The 25031-nt window shown below is 37.7% G+C and overlaps 6 protein-coding genes across 6 annotated transcripts; 3 read left to right on the top strand and 3 right to left on the bottom strand.

Moving 5' to 3' along the window:
- On the bottom strand, positions 1 to 13803 carry LOC120767835 (histone acetyltransferase KAT7). The gene is made up of 7 exons (XM_040094125.1): positions 13783 to 13803; positions 12054 to 13729; positions 11615 to 11987; positions 7365 to 7452; positions 1173 to 1330; positions 779 to 874; positions 1 to 621 (listed from the first exon to the last, which is right to left on the bottom strand). Exons 1-7 carry the CDS (start codon positions 13801 to 13803, stop codon positions 505 to 507), a joined length of 2529 nt encoding a protein of 842 aa, XP_039950059.1. The 3' UTR covers positions 1 to 504.
- Positions 13804 to 14248: 445 nt separating this feature from the next.
- Positions 14249 to 16980, top strand: LOC120767836 (probable ATP-dependent RNA helicase DDX23). The gene is made up of 2 exons (XM_040094126.1): positions 14249 to 16120; positions 16193 to 16980. Exons 1-2 carry the CDS (start codon positions 14349 to 14351, stop codon positions 16854 to 16856), a joined length of 2436 nt encoding a protein of 811 aa, XP_039950060.1. The 5' UTR covers positions 14249 to 14348; the 3' UTR covers positions 16857 to 16980.
- On the bottom strand, positions 16966 to 20156 carry LOC120767837 (cysteine-rich protein 2-binding protein). The gene is made up of 10 exons (XM_040094127.1): positions 19650 to 20156; positions 19432 to 19583; positions 19213 to 19369; positions 18744 to 19142; positions 18251 to 18685; positions 17942 to 18188; positions 17711 to 17863; positions 17518 to 17653; positions 17274 to 17455; positions 16966 to 17207 (listed from the first exon to the last, which is right to left on the bottom strand). The coding sequence occupies exons 1-10, from the start codon at positions 20030 to 20032 to the stop codon at positions 17031 to 17033; spliced, it is 2421 nt and encodes an 806-aa protein (XP_039950061.1). The 5' UTR covers positions 20033 to 20156; the 3' UTR covers positions 16966 to 17030.
- Positions 20157 to 20314: 158 nt separating this feature from the next.
- Positions 20315 to 21079, top strand: LOC120767842 (cytidine deaminase-like). The gene is made up of 2 exons (XM_040094135.1): positions 20315 to 20525; positions 20592 to 21079. Exons 1-2 carry the CDS (start codon positions 20462 to 20464, stop codon positions 21002 to 21004), a joined length of 477 nt encoding a protein of 158 aa, XP_039950069.1. The 5' UTR covers positions 20315 to 20461; the 3' UTR covers positions 21005 to 21079.
- Positions 21080 to 21732: 653 nt separating this feature from the next.
- Positions 21733 to 22745, top strand: LOC120767841 (cytidine deaminase-like). The gene is made up of 2 exons (XM_040094134.1): positions 21733 to 21956; positions 22100 to 22745. Exons 1-2 carry the CDS (start codon positions 21884 to 21886, stop codon positions 22522 to 22524), a joined length of 498 nt encoding a protein of 165 aa, XP_039950068.1. The 5' UTR covers positions 21733 to 21883; the 3' UTR covers positions 22525 to 22745.
- Positions 22746 to 23612: 867 nt separating this feature from the next.
- Positions 23613 to 24992, bottom strand: LOC120767840. The gene is made up of 2 exons (XM_040094133.1): positions 24417 to 24992; positions 23613 to 24355 (listed from the first exon to the last, which is right to left on the bottom strand). The coding sequence occupies exons 1-2, from the start codon at positions 24627 to 24629 to the stop codon at positions 23702 to 23704; spliced, it is 867 nt and encodes a 288-aa protein (XP_039950067.1). The 5' UTR covers positions 24630 to 24992; the 3' UTR covers positions 23613 to 23701.
- Positions 24993 to 25031: the final 39 nt, after the last annotated feature.

The raw sequence follows: 25031 nt of genomic DNA, 5'->3' as shown, positions 1-25031 counted from the left end.
TAAATTAACTATCAATTATATCTACAGATTTCAATATTTACACATTACATATTTTACAATTAATATTTTAAATTTAACAATATCAATTTTGTTTGTTAAAAGTTGTGAATGAATTGTTGAGTTGATACTCTCCCACTAAGAATTATCTAAATATTTGGTTTACTAATATACTATATACAATGTCTGTGCAACTGTTTTGAACGCCATACATATTCGATATAAGGATTTTTTTTAAATTTAAAGAGAGTTCAGAGCTTTTGAAAAAAGCAAAGACCAGTGATAGTGGAGATCACCATTTTCACTCGAGTGGCTTGCACTATGACTCTCTATGAGAGTGAGTTGACACGCTAAATATTGGTACAGTATTTAATGAGTTAAGCCGCAGCTTTATATATTCACTGTTGCCAAAGCACGCTTTAATCATAAAATTATATTTATTAACTGTATTAATCAGTGCACGTAGATGATGACTATCGCCTCCGTACGAGAAGTTAGGACCTACTATTATGGGGAGTTATTAGTTTGGGTTGGCACAAACGGGCTCCAGCGTAGACAACTGTCGTCAATTTTTGGAAAATTGCCCCTTTGCTTAACACGTTTTTCGTATTCGTCGAGTACATCCTTAAATTACAAGAAAAATTATATAAGAAAATTAGTTTCAATTATTTTAAAGCCTCAACAAACTAAATTAGACAATTATTTTTAAATATTTTAAAGCCTCAACAGACAAGTAGAGGAAGACAATTTTGAACTATACACTACTGAACTATATACTCACTTGCTTCTTAAGTACGATATGCTTGCCTTTCCAGTACTTCATCATGCCTAAGGCTTGCAAAGTGCTCACGATATCGTATGAATATATTGCCGTTTCCTGCACAGTATAAAAGAAAGAAAGAACGAAAAATAATTCGTGAGCAGAAGATAATTCTTGTGGACCGATTTTTCGAAAGGATGCACGATTTATAACAATATACATATGTGACCTGGTCTACGAAAAGGGGGCTTAGGTGTCAAAAAAAGGAGAACAATTAATGAGATAACGAGAAACTGATGATTACTTTTAACAGCTTTTCCCAGAAAACTAGTTTTCGCACGTTAGATCCCTTTTCGTAGACCAGGTCACATATATTAAATAAAAAATATTTTATTTTTCACGCTGCGCATATTACCTGCGACACATCTTTTATGCTCAAGGTATTTCCGGTTCGCGTGCACAGATAATCCAGCAACACATCTTTCCAATAAGACCGATAGGATATCAAACCCAAGTCCGACAGTGGCTTTTCCGGCGAGCCAATCTTGCCCTCCACTCTAGTCAGAAGGTAACCTATGTAAGTGTGAATAAATAAGAAATGATAAAAATTGTTAAAATAGAATTCCATACAACGCTTGTCATTTGTATTATAACTAGTGAGAGTACAGGGTCATCGTGTGAACGCCTTCAAGTTCTTTGGCATCACGTGTCTACCCTCAAACTCAATGAATAATGTTTTTTGCCTGTCTGCTGCACTCCTCAACCCCGCGTTTTGACCAACTTTGTCATTCCCCGTTAATAAAACGCCATCCACATGCGTCTAGACAGACCAAACTTAAGGATGAGTACTTCAAATGTCGATATACAAATACTTTTATTTATATACTACAACGCTTTAACGGGCAAAACCCTGGACGAGCGAACGAATGTTGCAGGAACAGCACAATTCTATTCCGTCATTCAACTTTTGCAAAAAGCTTTGCGACAGCGCCAGCAAGCGTCCATTCAACCCACGCACCTTGTATGGCCGTGCGTGTGTTTGTATATATGTTTGCGGCTCAGCTTATAATATTCCTTACTTTGTGCCATACACATACATACATACATACAAAGAGTTGTACATTGTCAGCGAATTACATTTGCCACCGCAGCGTATGAGGGAGTGCTTTGTAGGGTTTGTGTTGTAGCAATTTATGCTTTTGGCGGTTGGCGTCTGAAGTTCTGCGAAACCCCAACTCACCTTAACACGAAACTCGCTGTGCAAGTCTCAAACGGTAAAAGGGGTTGAATTCTTTCTGTGCGTTGCACCGCACAACAACACCAGTGAGCCATGTCTACTGCAGCACCACTGCTGCAGCGCTAGCTCTGCTCTGCCACACCCTGTCCTGCATTTCGCGGCAGACGAACGCTCACCCACATACCCCCAAAGGCCGGTTGCACGCCCGCATGGTACACCCCGTGTGCGAGTAATACTACTACGTAAGGCAACGAAAGCAAGGCTGCTTTGATTTTTCTTTCCAGCACAAGCACTGAAGTCTGCACACACACACACGAACATACGCGCATGCATACATACAAACAAAACAGCACTTGCACGCGTACCAGCGCGGCATGGGCATGGGCAATGACGAGACGACTTTATCGATCCGCGTGCAGGCGTAGCCAAAAGTGTTATTAAGCCGAAGTGCAGAACCGACTACTCAGTTCAAGCGACTGAGCGGTGACTGCAGAAGAAACAGCTAACATGTCCACAGGCTATTAAACGCCTAGCAGTATGCTTTAAAAACTCGTATTGGCAAATTGACGCCAAGAAATATGCCTAAAATGCCTTCCGAGGCAGAAGAGTGCCTGTAATCGTATTCGCTGCCGATTGTGCCGTCACAATTCCTGTGCTATTTTGCCAAATTATGCCAATTTAACGTTTGGCAAAAAGTCTGTTATGCAATTTGTGAGTATGAAATGCCCTTACGCAACTAAATTCACAAGTAACCGGTACTCGGCGAATCATTTGCTGCCTGTACCATAACAAGGACGACGCCCTTTCATTGTGACCTGTCCTGACCTTTGTTGTCTGCTCAACACTATGTACTTCGCCGTCATCAGCCAGCAACGTCGCCACCGCTGCCGCTTCCGCCGCCGTCGCCGCCACTGTCAACACAAACAAAATGACAATTACGCAAATCAATAAAATAAGAACGCAATAACGCATTGTAGATTTATTAATAAACGCGAGTTTTGCCAAATTTGCATTGCTCCGGCACAACAAAGAACTAACTTTTCGTCAATGAGGATAAACACTGAAACACAAACAATTTTGTACGCACTTAGTCACAAAGTCGAGCCGGTTGGTTCGCATGAATGTAAAATAAAACTGTATTTAAGTCGGAAGAAAAACATTCCTACGGGGGGTGGAGGATTCAAATCCTGGACATGATGACAATGTTTGCTTTGATTAACATTTAAGCTTTTTTAGAGTATTTCGTCTTTCACGGAATGATATCGAGCTCGATGGAGTATTTCCGACGGGCAAAGCAAGTAGCGCCCTCTGAACAACAAGAATAGCAGATGTCTAGACTCCAATATGAGCACATATAATATATTTACGTCCATCGAACCTTTGCTGTTCAAATGTAAATCTCAGCTAATACTGGAACTGCTTCTTTTTAAATTTTCACCTTCCACGAACAAAGATCTATATATATAAGTCACCCATGATTCCAGTCCTGCTGTATGGCCCAGAGGCTTGGTCGATGACAACATCTGATGAGTCGACGCTACGTGTTTTCGAGAGATTTATGGTTCTTTGCGCATTGGCAACGACGAATACCGCATTTGATGGAGCGATGAGCTGTGCAAGATATACAACGACATTGATATAGTTCAGCGAATTAAGAGACAGCGGCTGCGCTGGCTAGGTCATGTTGTCCGAATGGATGAAAACGCTTAAGCTTTCAAAGTATTCGACGCAATATCCGCCGGGGGAAGCAGAGGAAGAGGAAGACTCACTCCGTTCAGGATATCAGGTGGAGAAGAACCTGGAGGTGAAATCCTAGATCCTAGGGAAGAGGTGAAATCTTAGATCTAGGGTCCTAGGAGCTACTCGATTCATTTCAATCATATTTGGTGTGTGAGGTTACCCATCTTATTAGACACTAAAATTAGCGGATGACAATCCTACTTATATGCCATATGATTCTTTCACTTTACAGTATACAAATCAAACATCAATGAAGCTATGAGAATAAAACTTTCCACAAGTAGGCAAGTTATTTAATCTGATGTCTAAACATTATCGATAACGAATTACAACTTGTGCCAAAAATGGGTAAAATCGGGACAAGACTTTCCATAGCATCCATAGACTTAACATAAATATTTTCGAATTTCCGGTTCACTTTTTACCGCATCTATCGGTCGGTATGTAAGAAACCTTAATGAAATTCAGAAAGCATCTCTTTCTTACAACAGTGTTATCTTTTGCCTTAAATGGATGAAATCATGACGACAACTTATTTAGTTTAATATAAAGTTTGGTCTACAACTGAAGGTGTTTCCCAGGCTTGCTAGTTACGAGAGTATAAAATGTCACACCCTACATCACTTTTTATATTTTTTATGTATTATTAAGCCTAGTGTACCGGGAAACAAGCCTTCCAACATGAAAAAAAAAACAATTCTTCGGACCAACTCAAAAGTTCGATGAAATGTGTAGCGAAAATTTTAAATAATCGTAAGGCATGTGTTAAAAAATTCCTAAAAAGACTAAATAAAAGCATTTCGACACTTTCTCAATTGAAACATTTTTAATGTCATTTCAACAGCTAACCAACTGAATTGACTGGAAACGAAATTAGGCGACTCAGCGCTTCATCAAAACATCAGGGTCCGTCGATCCATACCTAGGAGCAGTTGGCATCGGAAATTCCGGAGTTTCAAGTGTTCAAGTGGTATTCACATGATCTTGGAAACAGTTCCGAAGCCTAGTACACTAACTGGGCTAAAGTAAATGGACATACCAATACTTATATCAATACGTAGCTAGCTACATTGGCTTTTTTCTATTTTTTTAGCGAATTTAAGATCAAATTTTCATGAAACTCGAGCATACAGCTTTTTACCGTTATGCAAATAAATATTTTAATAAAAACCAGCTAAAATTTTTAGTAAAATAAACGGCGCTTGGCAGACTAGTGGCAGATCACTTTGTAGCTAAGTGCGTATACGCACATAACAATCAGTGTATGTATGTGTGACTGTGTGTTTGTATGTATCAAATACTTTTGTGCAATTTATGAAGACTTTTTTTAAGGATTCTCCTTCCGCATTTGAGCATTGAAAAAGACCCTGCCTGGGCCCGGGCAACGATTGAATTTGTATGTATCGGCTGTCTGAGCTGGCGCATAACAACAATAACAAAAGGCCAGTAAGTGCAGACCACACGCCAGAGTGAATCTGAACGCCACACGAACGGCCAGAACTGATATATGACTTTTTCTGCATACACATTGTATGTGCCCGTGTGTGTGTGTGTAAATATATATTACTTTTGCATGGATATGTATATTCGTGCAGTGCATACATTAAATTAGTATCTCGCAGTGGCACATAAGCCCAAACATGAGTTTGGGTATAAACACGAGAATATCAGCAATGTGAAGTGGTGTAAGGTCAATGTCGCTTGAAACGAAACGAAACTCTGTACGTCTCTGCCGCAGACGTATGCCCAGTCTGTGTGTGGCGAAGCAACAACAAGCCCCAACAAACGACCGCCACCATACACATACATACATACATACATACATAAGTATGTACACGCAAGGCAAGCACGTTACACCCAGTCGACGGCTCACGGTAACAAGGAAAAGCGACGAGGCGACAAGTCCGCAAATTGGCAAGCCGGCAAGGTATGCCGATGCTTTCGCCTTTGTTCTTGTTGTTATGGCTGGTGATTGTCAGGCGTTGCATCGTCGCTGCACTGTGATTCACAAGCATTCAATGAGATGAGGGGATGGCCATCGGTTAAAGAACGACTATATATGCGGCGATACAGCAATATGTAAGATTATACACGTACGCGGGCATTGCTAAGCCCTGCTGGAAAAACAAGAACTCAGGCGTGGAGGATAGTATTATATTCTTTAAGAAATATTCGTGCCAGCCTAGAGCTCATAAACAGTTTCGGCAGCGTAGAGTCGATTGCCAAAGGATATGGGTATCGGTTTATGTAAGAATCAGTTAAAATATATGCGAAACTATTAATCGAACTGTAGTTTTCTAACATATAAATCCAATATTATTTCAATAAATTCCTTTTCGCTTTGATTATATTGCAGGAATTTGTCCAAAAGCTCTCCCCAATTTCCTTTTGGGTCGAAGGAGTTTATACGTACAGAGACTAGAATTTTACTCATAATATAATACATAATCACGTATGCATGGGTGTTTCGCATTATACTGCAATTCTGTCTTTGATGGTGTTCTTGCAGACACTTTGTATGAATAGTCGAACAACACATCTCCATCAAAGAGCCAAAAACCGAAGCAGTTGCAATGACAGCAGTAGGTGTGGCTTAGCAATGAATTTTCCAAGTAGAAAACAAAAATTGTATTAATAATTTTTATTAATGAATATGTATAAATAACAAGTTGCCTTTGGAAAAATATATATGTACTTATGTATGTTGGCGGCAATAATTTGCGAAAATGTTTGGAAACGAATAACTGAGCAGCTCGCGGTTTATTGAATTGCATTTCTGACTCATCAGCTCATTTATTGTTTTTTTCATATTTTAATGAATGAAGTGACTAATCACAGTACATAATACCGCATATTTAGCGGTATTTAGGGGAATGCGATTATTGGACTTTGTAAGGTCATATTCCTGCGACACAAAATTTGTATAGGATGCTTGAACCAACACCAGCAAGTGGTTGAAATTACAATGCTTCGGTTTCTACAAAAGTCGTGTTTACGAAACCGAACGGACCTGATTTTATATACAATAAAGTATTGTCAATAAGCCGGTATTACTCAATATTAATTACAACAAACAAGGGAATATAGTATGGGTCTTTAGAGAAGAAATTGTGACTGTTGCTTGAGCTTTAATGAAAAGTCGTCAACGCAAACTGTTAATCCTATATAAGAAGAGTTATCTCTTAATCCAAGTAGAAATACTTTTTTCAATGGCACTATTCGCAACCCCATCACCCATCTTGAGACCCAGCATTCATTATTGGATAATATTCCTCATACACGAAGACCGTGGAGACTATAACGAAATATAAGGGAACTGATAAAAATGCAAAACTAAAATAGGTTTCGAGAAAAAAATAATAAATAATGAAATATATAAAAAATTGGTGGTTTTAAATCCAAGAATATATGTATACCCTGAATTTATATTGAATCGAGAAGCGTGGACACATAAGTACTTCTTGAAATAAAGTGGAATTAAGCATTGTCTACGGCAAAACCATAGCAAAAACTATACATTATGCCACACATACACTTATGGCCTCTAGTTTTAATATATTTAAATTAAAAATGATACTCATAATTCATAATCAACATTTATGCAGATGTCTGTATGTATATTATACTCACTGAAGTCAATCAGTAGGCGCCCATAGCCCTTCCGCTGATATGGTGGGAGAGTTAAAATGCACGAAACGTTGTAAAACGAGTTCTTTTCCTGAAAAAACAAGCAATTTTTAAATAGAAAATTTGGAGCCATAAATTGCAAATTCAAATGAGTTTAAAAAAGTTTTAATTTTCTGCATTAAACGGCTTTTTAGTTAACAGATAAAGGAGTAGGTAGCTTCTGGTGTAAAAATTAAAAAAAAAAAATCGATTTTTTTTGTTCATAACTATATAGATATGTAGATATTCAAAAATATCTCCCTAAAAGCAATTTTCAAAATTCAAATTATTTATTTCCTGAGTTTTAGATGTTTTTTATGTCGTGGCAACTGGATCGGTTTAACGGACGACGAAGCTTTAAAGGCGTTTTTCACTAGACTGGTTTTTTGCTGTGATTGACATGATATCTCAAGTTCTACTTAACCGATTCCTGTGGAAGTTGATGCTAATCTTTGTTAATCTATATTGACTGCCTCGGATTTCGGGAAATTTTAATTTAAAAAAATTGGAAAATTTTATTTTTAAAAAAATTGGAAAATTTTAATTTAAAAAAATTTAAAAATTTTTATTAAAAAAAATCCAAAAACAGGAAGCAAATTTGTTTTCAAGCCGACGCGATTTTATGAGATTTTGTCTTTGTTAAGGTCAATCCGATAACGACATCTTTCCCAATGAATATACATATGTACATATGTATATTCATACATACATACATATGTATGTACATATGTATATTTTTCAATTTGTTCGATTTAGATCACTTCAAGGGAATCATATCAACCGGGAATAACGGTTTTTTCACAGTCACCACAACACGACGATTTTTTTACTTTTTTGTTTATTCTTTAAATGTCAATAAAAATCATATAAAAAAAAATTTTTAAGGAAAAAGTTTTTAAAACTTTTTTATCTTTGTGTGAAAAATTAATTTAAAAGACCAGAATAACCCCATAAAGGAACAAGTACATATTTACAGAAAGGAATTGAAAAATAACCATACTTTGGGAATATGTTCGTTTTGGACATGGAGTAAGAGCTCAAGTTGCCTATACTTCCGCTTGGTGTATAATTTCTTTTATTTAATAACTTTTACTTCATTACTGAAATTTAATTTAAAACTTTTGTAAGCTTTACTGTCTATAAGGGTTATTATTTAATAAAATTCTATATGAAGATACATACTTACATATGTGAAACAGCGAAAAATAGAATAGATTTTTTCACAACAAATTTAAACAAGAAACAGAATTTTGAACAGTCACACAAAAGTTTGCATTTTCGGGGTTCATTGACCACAACATATCGATAGTAGACACTTAAGTGGTGTGTAAAGTGAAGGGCGCCGCCGTTGCGGATAGAGCTCGCCATCTATGTGAGTATGTGCCGTGAACGTACCATGTACATAAATTTAGGTTGTGTCTGGGCGTATACGTACCCTGGCCCATACCAGCACTCGATCGCGGTTGCGAAAAAAAGCAACCACCACGTTGTTCAGACTGCCGGCGGAGACAATGTCAGCATCCTTTAAGTGGGGCGAATGTAGTCTCACACCAGTGGCTTGCCGGTATCCATGCCATTGCACTCGAAAACTCGAAAGCCAGACAGAAATATCCATACAACAACAAAACCAGCAAAAAATAGAAAAATACAAACGCTCCAAAAACAACCGAAAATTTGACGCCTGTGTAGTATGAACAGCACCAAAATGGAGTAAGTTGCAGCTGCTATATGCTGCTGCATCCTTTGTGATGCTGCCCAAACGTCCAGGGCAGCGCAACCGTTTTTCCCGGCCTCTAAACTCCAGCTTGCCAATAGATATGGCGATTTTCCATTGTTAGGTACGTATATGTATATGTACATACATATGTACATAGGTGCTCCCTGAAATGCACGAAAAGGTTCACGACCTCATTACGTTGCACCCAGTCGCAGAGAGCAACTGTGCGCGCACAACCCCTGCTCCCCACTCAGGTTGCATGCCGCTCGTCGTTCATTGGCTGCAATCCGAAGCTTCCGATTTCGCGTCTGCGCTGGCGATGACGACGTAAATTACTTACTTACAAATATACATACATATATATGTATGTGCATAGACATAGACTTGCATGCCGAACGGGCCATGGGAGAGGCAGTGGCTGAGACCGAATCCGAGACTGTTATTGTCGATACTGACTACGGCGCGCGTTCACTTGTCTGCTCTCTTCCCAATCGTCTGCGATTTGTCTGTCGTTTGTTGTTATTTCCATTGTTATTATTGTTGTCGTTGTCGTTACTGTTGGCATAGCAAACGAGTGCCGTCTGCCTTTAATGTCTGCCAGCCATGGCTTGATGGCGTGGAGCGGGTGCTTCTGGTTTGAGTGGGTCACTGGCTGAATGAGAATTTTGTTGTTTGTAACAGTGGAGTCTCATTCCTAGGGGAATACCCATTGAAAAACGTCCATATGTATGTGTGGGAATGTTGTCACTTATATATACATACATACATATTTATATAAATGCTAACAACTCCCACTTATATACGCGCATGTGGATGCTTCTCAACCTCTGGTTTCAAACGAATTTCGTCAACGATTCGGCAACCAATAGAATGCAAAGCTTTGAACCTACCACAAAAGCATAGGCGAAGCAGTAACACTCCGAAACCCTCTTTTTCATAGTGCACACGCAGCCACACAACAACTCCAAATCACACATTCATCACAGCTCACATCCCGACCTACTCTACTCGTCAACCTGCTCTTAGATCGTAGACCAATACAAACACAAAAAAAAACAAATCTAATGGATGTGAGTATCCATAAACGTTTGACAATATTGCATAGTAGAAAACTACGCTGTTTTCTTTTATTCGAAAGGAGGTAACCAGACATGCGTGTAGACTTGAACGTACTATGAGGCCTGATAGGCCCATATATCAAAAAAGGTTTTACGTTTTTAATTAGTAACTCGAAAGGAAGTGTATAGCTTTTAAATTGGATGGACTATACCAAGCATCGACCACCTGGTACCATATTCCCACGACAGTTCGGGTCCTGTGACCGACACGGACACGGTTATTTAACATTTCGAGTATTATCAACTCCACAGTGTTCCTCAAAATTATTTGGGAAACATTTTCGCTACAACAACAACACAGTGGTACCTCACCAGTCACTGGCAACCACAGTAAGACCGCGGCATGCGCAATTTGTAACACAAACCCAGTCTGCTGTTGTTCTCTCGAGTCGTTATATGCATTCCCGGCTACTACTGCACCACTGCAATATAAAAAAATCAATGATATTTTGTCGTGCCGGTCATCACCTCCTCCCGCCACATGCCGGTCGCTGTTCATGCAATTTGTTCTCACTCCAACGGCATGATCCAGACATGCGCGTACAGCAGAAGCTCCGGCAAACAGCCACGAATTGTAGTCGGGGCAGGTCGAGGAACTGAGGCGCAAATTGTGTGCATATTTTACGATTACAGTTACAACATTTTTGGGTATGGTCAAGAACAAAGTGCATACTACTATGGTTGTATAGTATTATGGGTGTGCAAAAATCCCTAACATACAGATACAGTTACTATTTTTGAAACCAAAATGAAAATTGATTGTATGTGTATATGTATATGTATGAATGTATGTATGTATGTAAGCATGCTAAGGATTTGAAACTTAAAAACCACTTTTTGAAGAAACAAAACCTGCTGTACTCAAAATAATTTTATCCAATTGGACTTCTTATTGGAATTTTGATTAACGGTAACAAGTATGAAGAAATCTCTATTGGACAGCACAAAAACTACAGTATTCCTTCACTTAAATAGAATTTATATCAAATATACATATGTTATACATGTATTTCAGGTACAATTATAAGAATAATAAATTATTTCCAATAAAAATATATTTTCCTATGAGAAAATCAATCTATAAGCAAGAAAAGATGCAGATCTGATCTGCATTCCTATTTGGTTTTAACAGAATAAAAGTTCGGTTTTTTCAGTTTTCAGTTTTTAATATTTATGTATATATGTACATATGTATGTATGTACATACATATATACAAATGCATATGTGAAACTTCGTTATATCAAGTAATATAAGAAAACAAAATTTAAAACGTTTAGTATTAACAAATTCGAAATCGGAAAGTAGACAGATCTTACATATGATGTACCTATGTATACCTAATTTCATGAAAATTCTATTTAGCTTGAATTTGACTTACCTTACTGAAGTATCCCACCGTGTGACAACCGTCGACATCAGCCAAGGTCATTATGTAAAAAAGGAATGGTTCCACATCATAGTACAGGGTTTTATGATCCAAAAAGAATTTCGCCAAGAGGCACAAATGTTGACAGTATTGTTTGTGTCGTTTACCGTCGACTTGCCACACTTGCAATTTGCCTTTTCGATATATTTCGTCACCTGGCGGATGTCGCCATACACATTTCTCGGCATGCCGCTTAATACCAGTTTCAGATTTTTGATATCTTAAACAGAACTCACAAATATACATTTGAGGTAGACGCGCAGCGTCGTCGGGATAGGGAGATTGATACCAAACTTTCATCTTGTATTTGCCCATTGTTATATATCTGAAAATGAATTTGCATAAATTTACCTTTTATATCATTATTTTTTTATTATATTTATTGACTTACTTAATGCCTTTTCCCACAGGTAGGTCTTTCAATTCATCTTCAACTTTTTCGGATGCGATTGCTTGGGCATCGCGAAACAGTTGTAGATCGTAATCGGGTACTAGCCCTATTAGACTAGGTTCTCGATCTTCATCAGTGCAGTCCTTTTCCAGTTTGACCTTCTCTGTATTTATCGCTGCAGCTATTGGACGAAATCTCGTTCGTGACTCGCGAATCTTCGTCAAAAACTCGGTTTGTTCAGAAGTGCGCTGTTTTTGATTACTTCCATCAGCATTAGTTGAATTGCAATCGTTAGTAAGCATGCGCCGTTCATTTCGTAATTGTCTCTCATTTGCACGTTCCTTACACTCGGAAGCCGACATATTATGGTAAATTGGACAGGCTTCTGGTAAAAAATGCCGGTCTAAATTACCACTCAAATGTCCCGAAGAATCACATCCTTCTATGGGACACTTCTTTTCTAGATGTTGGGGGGGTGACAGTGAGCGTGGTTTGGCCGGTGTTGTACCAAACACTCCAGTCTCTTTCTTTACCTTGCATTTACTACCGCCACTGGAGGAAACGCAACGTTTAGCGGGGCTCTTGGATAGAGAATGTTTCTCCATATCTAAGTCGGCATCAGATTCACTCTCTGTTCCGCCACCAACGCCAGCAGACGATTTCTGTTGTTGTCTGGAACGCCGAGTGCTAAGTGAACGGGTAAGTTTACGAGGAGCCTCATCATCTGAATCAGAATTCGTAATTTTGGCAGCAGTAGGTGCTCGCTTCCCTTTAACCGATTTCACGGGTTGAGTATCATAGGAGTTACTGCTCTCTGTTGCTTCCGACTCACTTGAAGTAGTGGATTTTCCACTTTCTGACTCAGAATCTTCTTCATCTTCGTCTTCATCTGAACTTTTATTCTTACTTTTCGCAACCACATTACGCTTAGGCTGTACTTTAGATTTCGATTGCTTTGATCTATTGTCTGAGTTATTATTAACTGCTGTAGTACCAGCCTGCGCTGAGAGTTTAACTTGGCCTTTACGTTCAGACTTATTCCGACTAGTTGGAAATACATTTTGATCTGAGTCATCTGATCTTTGCGGTGATTTAGCAGCCGAATTTTTCTTCCCATCTAAACCCGTATCGGCATTAGCAGTAACGTTTTGTGACTTCGAATTAGTACCGGAATTTTTGGTTGCCTGCGCATTTAATCTCCCAGAATTGTTTTGTGGTGCTTTACCACCCGTCGCACGTTGATTACCTTGACTTTGAGTTGCAGATACACTTGATGCCGAAAGTTTACGCTTTTGTGTGGTATTGGTTGTTGTTGATGGTCTTGTCGACTTTTTACTGAGTGGAAGTTCTTCATCACTTGATGGGTTGCTTACACGAGTTTGTCGCAAAGATGTTGTATTACTGTTATTTGGTCGTGTTTTAGAAGAAACTGGTTGATTAGAGGATGCTTTATCTGCATTATCTGTTTTTGCAGTAGTTTTGAATTCCGAACTTTTACGACGAGTATTTGCTTGACTTTTAGTTGTTGAAGGGACTTCTTCAACCCCACTTTTCTCATCAGCCGAACTACTTGATTCAGTATCGGAAGAACTACTGCCGGAATTAGTGCAGCTAGTACTGCCACTGGAAGAACTGCCGGATGAGGAACTCGAACTGCTTTCTGTTGTGCTGGTGCTCTAAATGAAATTCATTACTAATTCAGTTGTATTGAAGGAAATATTTTTAATACCTTTTTCCGGAAAGACGACATTTTGTTATGTTCTTTACGGTGCACAATTTTAAAAGGGCAAATTAAATAAGTTCCACTTTTAGTAAAAATTCACTTTGTTTATATGAACCATTGAATTGTGAAAATTGTAAACTAATGCCACTTCTTAAATAAATAACATTCACAATACAATTTGTACAGATGAAGCTAAATAAAAATTCGTACATAGACTTAGTAAAAGTACGCATTTCTAAAATTTTTTAATTTCTGTATGAATGCCTCCCTTTATAGAAAGATATTGTATACTATTGTATAAACTGAGAAGAGTAAAAGTTTTGTAAAAATTTTAACGCAATGTGGGAAAGTTTTGGACTTGTCAATGATTTTTGAAATATACATTTGGAAACCACCACGGGTGACAAAATATTTCGCTTTTGTGCTATTGTGATTTGCAGTGTGAAAAGAAGATGAATTGAAATGTCATAGATTTGTCAACGGAACAGCAGTGTAGTTTATAAACGTTTTTCATTCATTTTCTTATTATCAATTCCGTGTTTTCATAGAAAGTTAAATTTGGGCAGGAAAGTATGGTCAATGATAAAAGACGCCGCTCACATTCAAGGGAACGCCGGGATAGAGACCGAGAGAGAGAACGGGAGCGTGACCGTGATAGGGATTATGAACGGGAGCGTGACCGAGATCGTGGCCGCGACCGGGAACGGGAACGAGAAAAGGAACGCAGACCCCGCTCTAGGTCTCGAGGAAGAGATCGAGATAAGGTCCCAGACAAACGTCGTTTAGAAGAAAAAGTGAAAGATGAAAAAGAAGAGAAAAAACCGAACATCAAAGAAGATTTGGAACTGGAAGATGTCAAATTGCAAGACGACAAGAACAAATCGACTAAGAAGGAACCGCTGTCACTAGAAGAGCTACTTGAAAAGAAGAAAAAGGAAGAGGAAACAAGGAGCAAGCCTGTGTTCCTGACTAAAGAACAAAGAGCTGCCGAAGCCTTGAAACGACGTCAGGAGGAAGTAGCTGCTATGCGAATTGCTCAAAGTGCTGCAACTGCTGCTGCAATTGCTGGAACCGATACAGCCAATAATGGGATTTCACACACACAACTTAAAAATGAAAGAATGGATCGGAAGGACCGTGAACGAGATTATGATCGTCGTGACCGAGAAAAAGGAAGAGATCGGGACAGGGATCGAGATAGGGAACGAGAGAGAGACAGAGACAAGGATAGGGATAGAGATAGTAAACGCGCCGAAGACCTTTCACACAAGGATAAAGAAAAGGAGTTGGAAGCGATACGTGAACGCTATTTAGGTATTATAAAGAAAAAGCGACGTGTACGAAGACTTAATGATCGCAAATTTGTATTCGATTGGGATGCTGGGGAAGACACTTCTATTGATTATAACAACTTATATAAAGAACGACATCACGTACAATTTTTCGGTCGTGGTAATGTTGCTGGAATCGATATCAAAGAACAAAAGCGTACACAGAGTAAGTTTTATGGAGATCTATTAGAAAAACGACGTACAGAAGCCGAGAAGGAGCAAGAGAAGGTGCGTCTAAAGAAGGTAAAACGTAAAGAAGACAAGCAAAAATGGGATGATCGGCATTGGTCTGAAAAAGCTCATGAAGAGATGACCGAACGCGATTGGCGTATATTCAGAGAAGATTACAATATTACTATTAAAGGTGGTAAGATTCCGAATCCAATACGCAGTTGGGCGGAATCAGGTTTTCCAAAAGAAATAATAGAAATTATTGATAAAGTGGGATATAAAGAACCTACACCTATTCAACGCCAAGCAATACCAATTGGTTTGCAAAATCGCGACATCATTGGTGTTGCAGAAACTGGTTCTGGTAAAACTCTAGCATTTCTTATACCTCTGCTATCATGGATTCAATCACTACCAAAAATAGAACGACTTGAAGATGCAGACCAAGGACCATACGCTATCATAATGGCACCAACACGCGAATTGGCACAACAAATAGAAGAAGAAACAATCAAATTTGGTCAACCACTGGGTATTCGAACGGTGGTTGTGGTAGGTGGTTTATCACGTGAAGAGCAGGGCTTTCGCCTCCGTTTGGGTTGTGAAATTGTTATTGCAACACCTGGTCGACTAATCGATGTTTTGGAGAACCGATACCTAGTTTTGAGCCAATGTACATATATAGTATTGGATGAAGCAGATCGTATGATTGATATGGGTTTCGAACCCGATGTACAAAAGATTCTTGAATACATGCCGGTCACAAACTTAAAACCCGACAGTGAGGAAGCTGAAGATGCGAGTAAATTGATGGAAAACTTCTACTCTAAAAAGAAATATAGGTTAGTGTTTGTCATTATTTAATGTTATACTTAAATGTTATTGAAGTCACTTTTTTGTTTAATTCTTTTTAGACAAACTGTTATGTTTACAGCTACTATGCCCCCAGCTGTGGAACGTTTGGCAAGATCATATTTGCGGCGACCAGCGACTGTGTACATTGGTTCAGTAGGCAAGCCAACCGAACGTACCGAACAAATCGTGTTCATGATGGGAGAACACGATAAGCGTAAGAAATTGATGGAAATACTTTCCAAGGGAATCGAACCGCCAGTCATCATTTTCGTCAATCAAAAGAAGGGCGCCGATGTTTTGGCCAAAGGTTTGGAGAAATTGGGCTACAATTCCTGTACGCTTCACGGTGGAAAAGGACAAGAGCAACGTGAATATGCACTTGCAGCACTTAAGTCTGGTGCCAAAGATATGCTCGTCGCAACAGATGTCGCTGGTCGTGGTATTGATATCAAAGATGTTTCTCTAGTCATCAATTATGATATGGCGAAAACAATTGAAGATTACACACATCGTATTGGTCGTACAGGACGAGCGGGCAAGAATGGTGTAGCGATATCATTTGTTACCAAAGATGACAGCGCTCTATTCTATGACCTTAAACAATGTGTAATGGCTAGCCCGGTGTCGATTTGTCCACCAGAGCTCATGAATCATCCAGATGCACAGCATAAGCCGGGCACAGTGGTCACTAAGAAGAGACGAGAGGAGAAAATATTTGCTTAAGTTAATACAACACCTGTAAGCTGTAGTAAATTCTAAACATTTTGTCATCCGGTTTTAAATAACTTAAGGTTCATTTAACTATGTTTAATACAAGACATTTAACTCACCGTTTACAAAAATATAATATTTTTTTATTTTATTTGTATAAGTTATGATTCAAATACAGTAGCAATGCTATGACCTCAAAAGTCTTAAAAAGAAAGCAGTTCGACTCTGCTTAGAATTGATGGGTAAATATTTCTCATAAAAATCGAGTATTACTTCCTCTATTTTAAAGCCGAATTTTTGGTATAGCACAACGGCGGGATTAGAGGCGGATACATGCAGCGTTATGTCCTTTGACATACAAGTCTAAAGAAAATAAAAAAATATAGTGTTTGTTTCAAGACCCAGATGAAATTTCAAGAAATTGGTTACCTGTATAAGATGATACAGCATAAAAGTACCTATGCCGCAACGTTGCCAATTGGGTCGAACGGCCATAAAGGAAATGTATGCCTCGTTGAAACCGACATCAGGTACAAGAAAACCACAACCGACCACCAACTTTTTGTAGAGCGCTACCACACTGTAATCCGGATAGCTTAGGCATTCAGACACTATAAAATCATAAAACAATTACGTGTTAGATGTGTGAGAATTAAATTCACTTTTGTCTTACTGTCGATCCCAGGCCAAAAGGTTGTTTGCAGTAAAGCGTTGACTGCAGCAATGTGATTAGGACGCACATAACAAAAATCAATTGTTGAGCGAAACGGATACTGTTTATTAACAGTAAATTGGAGCTCGCACATTAGCTGAAAAGTAGAAATTTCATCTAAGAATATCCCAAACTTAATATGATAAAAGTATACCTTCAACCAAGGCGGAGCTATTTCCTTATCTCTGTAGATGAACGGATGTAAAATTCGGTGGGAATATGGCGATTCAAACATTTCGTAGTCAAAAGATCCCGCGATTCGTGCGTAGAACGATTTGCGTATGTTGTCCGAAGAAAGCGATATAAGCTGCAAGAGTTTTGAGGAAGCGAGCCTTAATCTTTTCTAACATCTCTTATATCCATTACTTATCAATCTTCAATATACCTGATATCTATCAATGATTTGTGCTTTGGCTTCGTTTGCTAGTAAATCACTGTTCTTGCCATTTATTTGATCGTCTAAGTTGAAAAGTGACTTGCCATGTTCACGTTTCCATTCACGCACACAAAGTTTTCTGTAGAAACGTCGTACATAGGCGGGAATATCAATTTTGCATTTTTCTTCCATATCGAATATTTTACGAAGCTTCAATAAAAGTTCGGTCTCTTCGTATTCACTCATCATTATTAAACTGTAATGGTCATTATAACATTTTAATAAAATGAAATTTTTATTTTTTGTTAAACTATGTACCTTTCATTTTCCTGAAATGGCTTCTTTTCAATGGTTTGGCTGTCTATATGATCCTCAGATACCTCATCTTCTTCTATCAACCATGGCCAGTTTCGCCGTGGTATTTTTGTGAAAAGACTAGGTTTGCAAACACTCATTACGGTCGTAGTTTCCTCCGTCTCATTATCCGACTCAGGATTCTCAACTGTTCGCTTAGCTTTGCCTGTGGCATCTTCGCTTTCTGATTGTTCTGCCTCAGATTTTATCTCTTTTTTGATTGTGTGATCTAACTGAGATAGCAAAGGTTGTTCACCTACTGAGCTGCTAAGCTCTTTTCTTGGAGACTGGTTGAGCTGTTGAAAATTGGTTACTTGTACTATGCGCGGTTGGTATTCATCATCGTCATCTGGATCATTACTGTACTCAGATGGCGTTTGCATAGAATCTTCTTGACACCTGCAAAGATATTAATATACTGTAGATAATGCAATTTTATAATAATTTACAAAATTACAATTGTTCGGAGGTTTCTAATGTGGACAATTTTTGTTCATGGTGATCGTCTGAATTGTAGAAGCTTTTGAATTTATCAGCTATAGGCTCCTTCGTATTTGCATTAGTCACATCAGGACTAATTTTGCTTTTCGCTTCCAATGGATTGAAAATATTTGTGTTATCATTGTGAGTTTCAAGTAGTGGAAGAAAATCAGTTTTTTCATCTCCACCACCGAGAGTGTCTGTGGAAATATTCGGCAATGAATTGAATAAATCGTAGTTCGCTAAATTTTCTGCCAAAAAGTCCATTAAGCTTGACTGAACGGTGTTAAGTGGTTGTTGTTGTTGTAAGTTTTTAATATCATCATCAACTATATTAAGCTGCTTAGCTATTTTAGGTGTGCGACCCATATATGGTCTGCAGAAGAAAATAAATAAATATTTTTAAGAAAAACTTTATAATATACATATAAATTTTAAAATAATACATAGTACGGCTGCATCCATCAGCTATGGGTATCAAGTCATCATCGGAATCATTACGGCGTCTGCGCTTGCTTTCCTGTTGGTCATCAGCGCTATCAATATCCTCATGGATTTTTTTGTCATTGCGCATTTGTGAACGCTTCTGACTAAATTCTTCATCTGCAACATCGTATAAACATGATTAGTTCTGTAGGTAATCTTGTTTTCTTCTGTGTACTTACATTTTTTGTGAATAGCTTTTGGAGTTAAATTAGACTGAGCAAGACGCCACCAACCTGATTTCTGGATAGTTTCTTGGCCGGATAAAAAAAACTCGGGGCTGTAATGTGATAAGTTACCGGAGATGGAACCGAACCAATTCTTGCGTCGTCGTCTACATGCGAGCCATTTAATCATATATTTAATATTAATTATAATAGAGGATGAAATGGTTACTTACGTTCCTGGCTCCATTAAAAAGTCCCAATTCTTATTGATAAAACTCACGATATGCGAGCGCCAATGGAAGAAGCCATGATGGCTAAGGCCTTTCGATTTCACAGATAAATTGTATAGTGTCAAAACCACAATCATGAACCAGGACAAACGCTGACGCACGAAATTTTCGCGTGGAGCTGCGGTTTTAGCCGACATTGAGGTAGAAGGCGCATCATTTTGCAAATTCATGCACGCCGCACAGGTGAAATCGAAGAAAACATCACCTAATAAATCACCAGGCCGACACGTGCGTAAGCACTTTGCATGTACCACAGAATCACATTCTACGCACTCAAGACAATCTTCGTCCTCAGCAAGAGTTCGATTACAATAAGCACAATTCATTAACGATAACAAAAATTGCAAAAAGAATTTGTAACTTTATTTAAACGAATATTCACTATTTTGTTTAGAAGATCAGAAAGGGAATAAACGAATAAAACATCGCGGAGCACGTTGAAAGCAAAGAAAACAAAAACACTTGCAGGGTTGCCGAGTGTATAATGTTTAGGAATAAAAACATGGAAACAATGAAATTATTAACAATATTTAGTACTTTGCATCTTAAGTAAACTTATCACACATTTTTGTAAACAATCGTTGAAAAACAGATCAATATTTTTTAAATTTTTTTAAACAGTCTATCAAAGTTCGACACTATTGTTTCAATATATTTTTTGTGAATGTTTGTAGCAATCTAAAATATACGTGAATTCAACAAAGAGGTTTCGGATATATTATTTACATATATACATATGTGTTATTGTTTAAATAATGCCACGCGTCATAGTATATAATACCAATGCAGATAAGCAAGTACGTGACTTCAAGGAATTAGGTACATATGTACATACGTTCAACTACAAATTCCAAGTGACTAATTTTTTTGTACTTGGTTTTCCAGCTCCGGACGCTCAAGAACTAATAAGAGCAGCTATAGAGGCGCGGCGAATGGCTTATTGCCCGTACAGCAAATTTCAAGTGGGCGCAGCTATACAAACGGGAGATGGATCAATTTATACAGGTTGCAACATAGAAAACGGTGCATATCCGGCGGGAATATGCGCCGAACGTACTGCTGCTTGCAAGGCGGTTAGCGATGGGAAGCGCGATTTCGTTGCCTGCGCAGTGGTGGCACAGCAAGAGAGCGGATTTACCACTCCATGTGGAGTTTGTCGGCAATTCCTAGCTGAATTTGCTATGCAAAGAGATTTCCCTCTATATTGTGCCAAACCAGCATGTCCACCGCTACATGTTCTAGTCACAAGTATTCGGGATCTGTTGCCTCGCAGCTTTTCTTTTCTGGGAAATAAATAAATTGATATAGTAATAATTGTAAACAACAATCAACAACATTGTTAAAAATCTACCTTTGGATGAACTATTATAATGCATTTACCATATTTTTTAATATATCAATGAATTTATTAAATTTAAAAAACTTTTTTTATATGTATTTTAATGGCATCAGCTTTCATTTCTTATTTAAATAATTTATTTGCTCTTATGATTGAATTCGAATTGGGATACTATGGAACGGAAACGTAGTAGATCTGCCTTTAAACCGGAAATTCCAACTGCGAATTCAATTTCCATGCATTGAATTAAATGTAAACAAAGCTAAATTATGGACAGGACATACTTACATACATACATATATAGTATGTACGAATAGTGCGGTTTTATGAATCGAAATGCTAAGATATAAGCGTATTTAGATTTTTAAAAGCTAAACAAAACTACAATGAAATTACTCATCATTCTTGCCACACAGCATATACTAACTTTTTGTATAAGAACACACACGTACATCTACCAATGCATAGTTGGCTGTTATCTTGATTTTCCACCGCTTTTGGTGGTGGCTCAATTGCACTCTCCGAACTTTCTCAGCAAATACACGGCACTATTGTATTTAATGTCTACCGTTTATTTGTATTTGTTTATAGAGAAAGCATTGATAAGGAGAGAAGAACGCTTGAAGAAGAAAGAAACTACAAATAGCTTTTTATACTAATTAGTTTTTTGGCCAGAAAGGTGACTGCGAAACAAAATACAAATCATTCAGTTGGTGATCATACTTTGAGGAGAATATACGCAACGCACACCAGCCTCGTTGATTTTCAAAGTTTGTGCGAAATTGTGCTCTTGAAATTTTAAAATAGATATTGAATAATATATCAACTTTTCCATAAAATGGACATATACCAGGTGACGGGTTTGAAGAAACCAGAATTTGTTGAGCACATCGAAAAATACGGTGATTTGGGTGAGTGAATGCCTTTCAACCGCCTAACTGTTGTTAATTGAATGCTTGCAGTTAAACATTTGGCTTTAGAACATTTTGTTATTTATGTACGTATATTTATATATGTATGTATGTAAAGTAAGTCCATATGTGTTAATTTGCAGATGAACCTACTAAAGAACTGATACAAGCAGCGATTGCAGTCCAGAAGCACGCCTATGTACAATACAGTAACTTCTACGTTGGTGCTGCTTTCCGCACGAAAGACAATCGCATCTTTGCAGGTTGTAATATTGAAAACGCCAGTTTCACGCCCACATCGTGTGCTGAACGCACCGCCATCAGCAAAGCCGTTTCTGAGGGATACCTCGAGTTTGTTGCAGGTGCAGTGGTCGCTTATCAAGAGGACGCCTTCACAACGCCGTGCGGCGTGTGTCGACAATTTATAATGGAGTTTGCGCCTAACGATATACCACTATTCATTACAAAATCGCAAGTCAATGTTACGAAGTCTGACGAAGATCTGGTGCTGTCGACATCCATCTATAATCTGCTGCCTCATGGATTTCGCACGTATAAAAAGAATTGATTAATTACATAATCGGAAGACAAATATTTTAATCAATAGTTACTCTTTAATCATATCAAACTATGGACCTCACTTATACCGTTATTGCAGGCAATAGTAATGGTTTAATGTATACATACATATGTATGTATGTATATTTAATTAGAAACTGGCAATAGCAAATAGTTTAGATGAAGTGTAATTTTGTACTAATCATAAATACACATAAATGTTTAATTTTATTTAAAATTGTGTGCATATTATATGTATATACAGATGTATATTGTGCCCTATATTAATTTTGACTCGTTTGTATTTTTTTTTATAGAAATAGTAGCAATATTTTCAGCTATCAAGAAAGCGGGTTAAAGAGCAAAATTCTGAAAAACCATGACTTTCACTCACTTGAATGCAATTCGTTTTATCTCTGATAAAAGGCGATAAGCCTTGCAAATTTAATAACTTGAAAACCTTGAACCCCAATGGGTTTTAGTGGTTTTTAATTTCGTAATCTTTATCTAAACTTCGAAAATAAGATTGGTGCCAAATTAAAAAACTTTTTGTACAATTAAAATTTTTTGCACAGTAGTGCATTATGCTTGCCTTCATGTATATTATATTGAGCAGGCTCTAAAATTTTCTTCAAACGATTTGGAGCATAAAATTATGCTAAAAACTATTATACGAAAAGACTTTTTCGCCTACCCAATATTTGTTCATAACAGAAAAATATCGAAATTATTATTTTACAATACTATTAAAAGAAATGATACTAAAAAACTATTTTCAGTTCAATTGAACATTCATAGGTTCATGTTATCGCCGGTTACCTGTAAATTATAAACAATGTTATCATTCAGAGTCATTAATTTACATACTTCAATGTGAAATAACTTGGATATCACAGCTATTGTGGTTTTTATGATTAACATACAAACAAGCCGCACGGATCTTAATAACATATTTTTACTAGCTTAAATTTGCAAACATAAAACTTCAACTTAGCATATTCAGATTATTATATAATTGCATGGACGTACGGCAAACATGCGAGTGCAAAAGCTCTTTTATAAGCAGCAATAAAATACTAAAAGTAACAACAAATAAACAATAAATTTGTATATAAGTGTATAACCATACGATTTATTCTGAAAATAACGGTACTTTAATATAAGCATTTGAATGAGAGTTAGATTTTTTAGACATATTTCAGTGTTCGCTCGCCGGAACCGTACACCTTGTATTCGGTTTCCTTCGATAACGGTGTTACTGGCTCGTATACCAAACGATTGTGTATGTGTGCAGTTTCAAAGTCGATTGTGCGTTTAATTGGCTCAATGTAATTGGCACGCACCTCCGTTGTCATGCCAGAGTTGGGCACATGTTGTACCAAGCTGGGGAACTCACAATGGCGTTTTGGGCATTCCCTTGCAGCTTTGTCATCGCATTGAGTGTCATCGCGTCCGGGGAAAACACGCTTGATTTGCGTATTATATTTAGGCCAATTCCAAAATGTTATATTGTCATGTCGCGCCACGCTACCCATCAACTCAGCGGGCGTGTAATGGACAAATGAGAGGCGTGACGTGGTTGCTGCGGGATCGAGTAATTTTGAGAAACTCGGTTTAGCACGATTAATGACGACTTTAGAAGCCGCCACAGGGGAGGGTAAAGCTATAGGCGTAGGTGGTACAGGTGCTGCTTGAGGATTCCAAAGAAAATCTTGGTGCATGGTGCTGCAGGCTGGTCGCATTGGACGACTGATGAAACGTAGACGTCGATCTTCGTAATTTTTCATTAGTTGCACTTTTGGACCAAGCGAGGGATTAATCACTTTATTTGGGTCATCATACTGTAAACCAAAACATAGTAAAATACACACTATTTGTAGAATTACAATACTATTTACTTACTTTCCATGTATAATTGGCTTTGTAGTCGCTGGTGCGCAGTTTCTCCAAGGTTGGGTCTATGCTATACGGTTTTGGTTCTTTGAACTTGGCATGCATATGGTTCCCCATCATCGTGTCTGTCATATAGACATGACTCCGATATGTGGAGGTACGCATATCGTCCTTACACTCATCACTTGGCTTTTTGTAATCGATGAATCCAAAGTCATTCATTTTCAAAAGTCAACTATGCTTACAATAAAAATGCAATACAGAATATTTTTACAATAAAATTAGAAAAAATAAACGAATTTTGCTTGTTTCTGACGTATAACGGGAATCAAATAATTCAATAGATATGAAATGTTGTTGTTATGGTTGCCAGGGTTCATTGTGCCTAATATTTAAGTGTGTATGTATGTACACATTGCCAATTAAATATGTGTGTATGAAAAGAGGTCAACCAACCTTTTTTTTGTGATTTGATGTTTCCAGGAACATTGATTAGATATCTACGACGTGATTTAATATTCTTACTACTAATAACCACTTGCCGACTTTTTTTGCTTTTGGAGGACTAATTTAAAAGCGTTTTAATTCACAATATACTGTAAATACTTTTATTTGAAATCAAGA

The sequence above is a fragment of the Bactrocera tryoni genome, chromosome 2 (assembly GCF_016617805.1).
Source record: "Bactrocera tryoni isolate S06 chromosome 2, CSIRO_BtryS06_freeze2, whole genome shotgun sequence".
NCBI classification, from domain to species: domain Eukaryota; kingdom Metazoa; phylum Arthropoda; class Insecta; order Diptera; family Tephritidae; genus Bactrocera; species Bactrocera tryoni.
The sequence above is the reverse complement of the archived record's forward strand: the minus strand, read 5'-3'. Positions and strand labels throughout refer to the sequence as shown.

What these genes read in the sequence shown, in the direction of transcription:
- LOC120767837 (XM_040094127.1), bottom strand. Translation starts at nt 20,032, where the DNA reads ATGAATTGTGCTTATTGTAATCGAACTCTTGCTGAGGACGAAGATTGT. An exon ending in TTAGAAACCTCCGAACAATT is followed by an intron (nt 18,686 to 18,743) that starts GTAATTTTGTAA and finishes ATATCTTTGCAG; the next exon opens with GTGTCAAGAAGATTCTATGC. An exon ending in TGCTGTATCATCTTATACAG is followed by an intron (nt 17,208 to 17,273) that starts GTAACCAATTTC and finishes TATTTTCTTTAG; the next exon opens with ACTTGTATGTCAAAGGACAT.
- LOC120767840 (XM_040094133.1), bottom strand. Translation starts at nt 24,629, where the DNA reads ATGAATGACTTTGGATTCATCGATTACAAAAAGCCAAGTGATGAGTGT. An exon ending in AAGCCAATTATACATGGAAA is followed by an intron (nt 24,356 to 24,416) that starts GTAAGTAAATAG and finishes TTTGGTTTACAG; the next exon opens with TATGATGACCCAAATAAAGT.
- LOC120767841 (XM_040094134.1), top strand. Translation starts at nt 21,884, where the DNA reads ATGGACATATACCAGGTGACGGGTTTGAAGAAACCAGAATTTGTTGAG. An exon ending in CGAAAAATACGGTGATTTGG is followed by an intron (nt 21,957 to 22,099) that starts GTGAGTGAATGC and finishes GTTAATTTGCAG; the next exon opens with ATGAACCTACTAAAGAACTG.
- LOC120767836 (XM_040094126.1), top strand. Translation starts at nt 14,349, where the DNA reads ATGGTCAATGATAAAAGACGCCGCTCACATTCAAGGGAACGCCGGGAT. An exon ending in TACTCTAAAAAGAAATATAG is followed by an intron (nt 16,121 to 16,192) that starts GTTAGTGTTTGT and finishes AATTCTTTTTAG; the next exon opens with ACAAACTGTTATGTTTACAG.
- LOC120767842 (XM_040094135.1), top strand. Translation starts at nt 20,462, where the DNA reads ATGCCACGCGTCATAGTATATAATACCAATGCAGATAAGCAAGTACGT. An exon ending in ACGTGACTTCAAGGAATTAG is followed by an intron (nt 20,526 to 20,591) that starts GTACATATGTAC and finishes TTGGTTTTCCAG; the next exon opens with CTCCGGACGCTCAAGAACTA.
- LOC120767835 (XM_040094125.1), bottom strand. Translation starts at nt 13,803, where the DNA reads ATGTCGTCTTTCCGGAAAAAG. An exon ending in TGTCGTCTTTCCGGAAAAAG is followed by an intron (nt 13,730 to 13,782) that starts GTATTAAAAATA and finishes AATTTCATTTAG; the next exon opens with AGCACCAGCACAACAGAAAG. An exon ending in GCGCCTACTGATTGACTTCA is followed by an intron (nt 1,331 to 7,364) that starts GTGAGTATAATA and finishes ACACTTACATAG; the next exon opens with GTTACCTTCTGACTAGAGTG.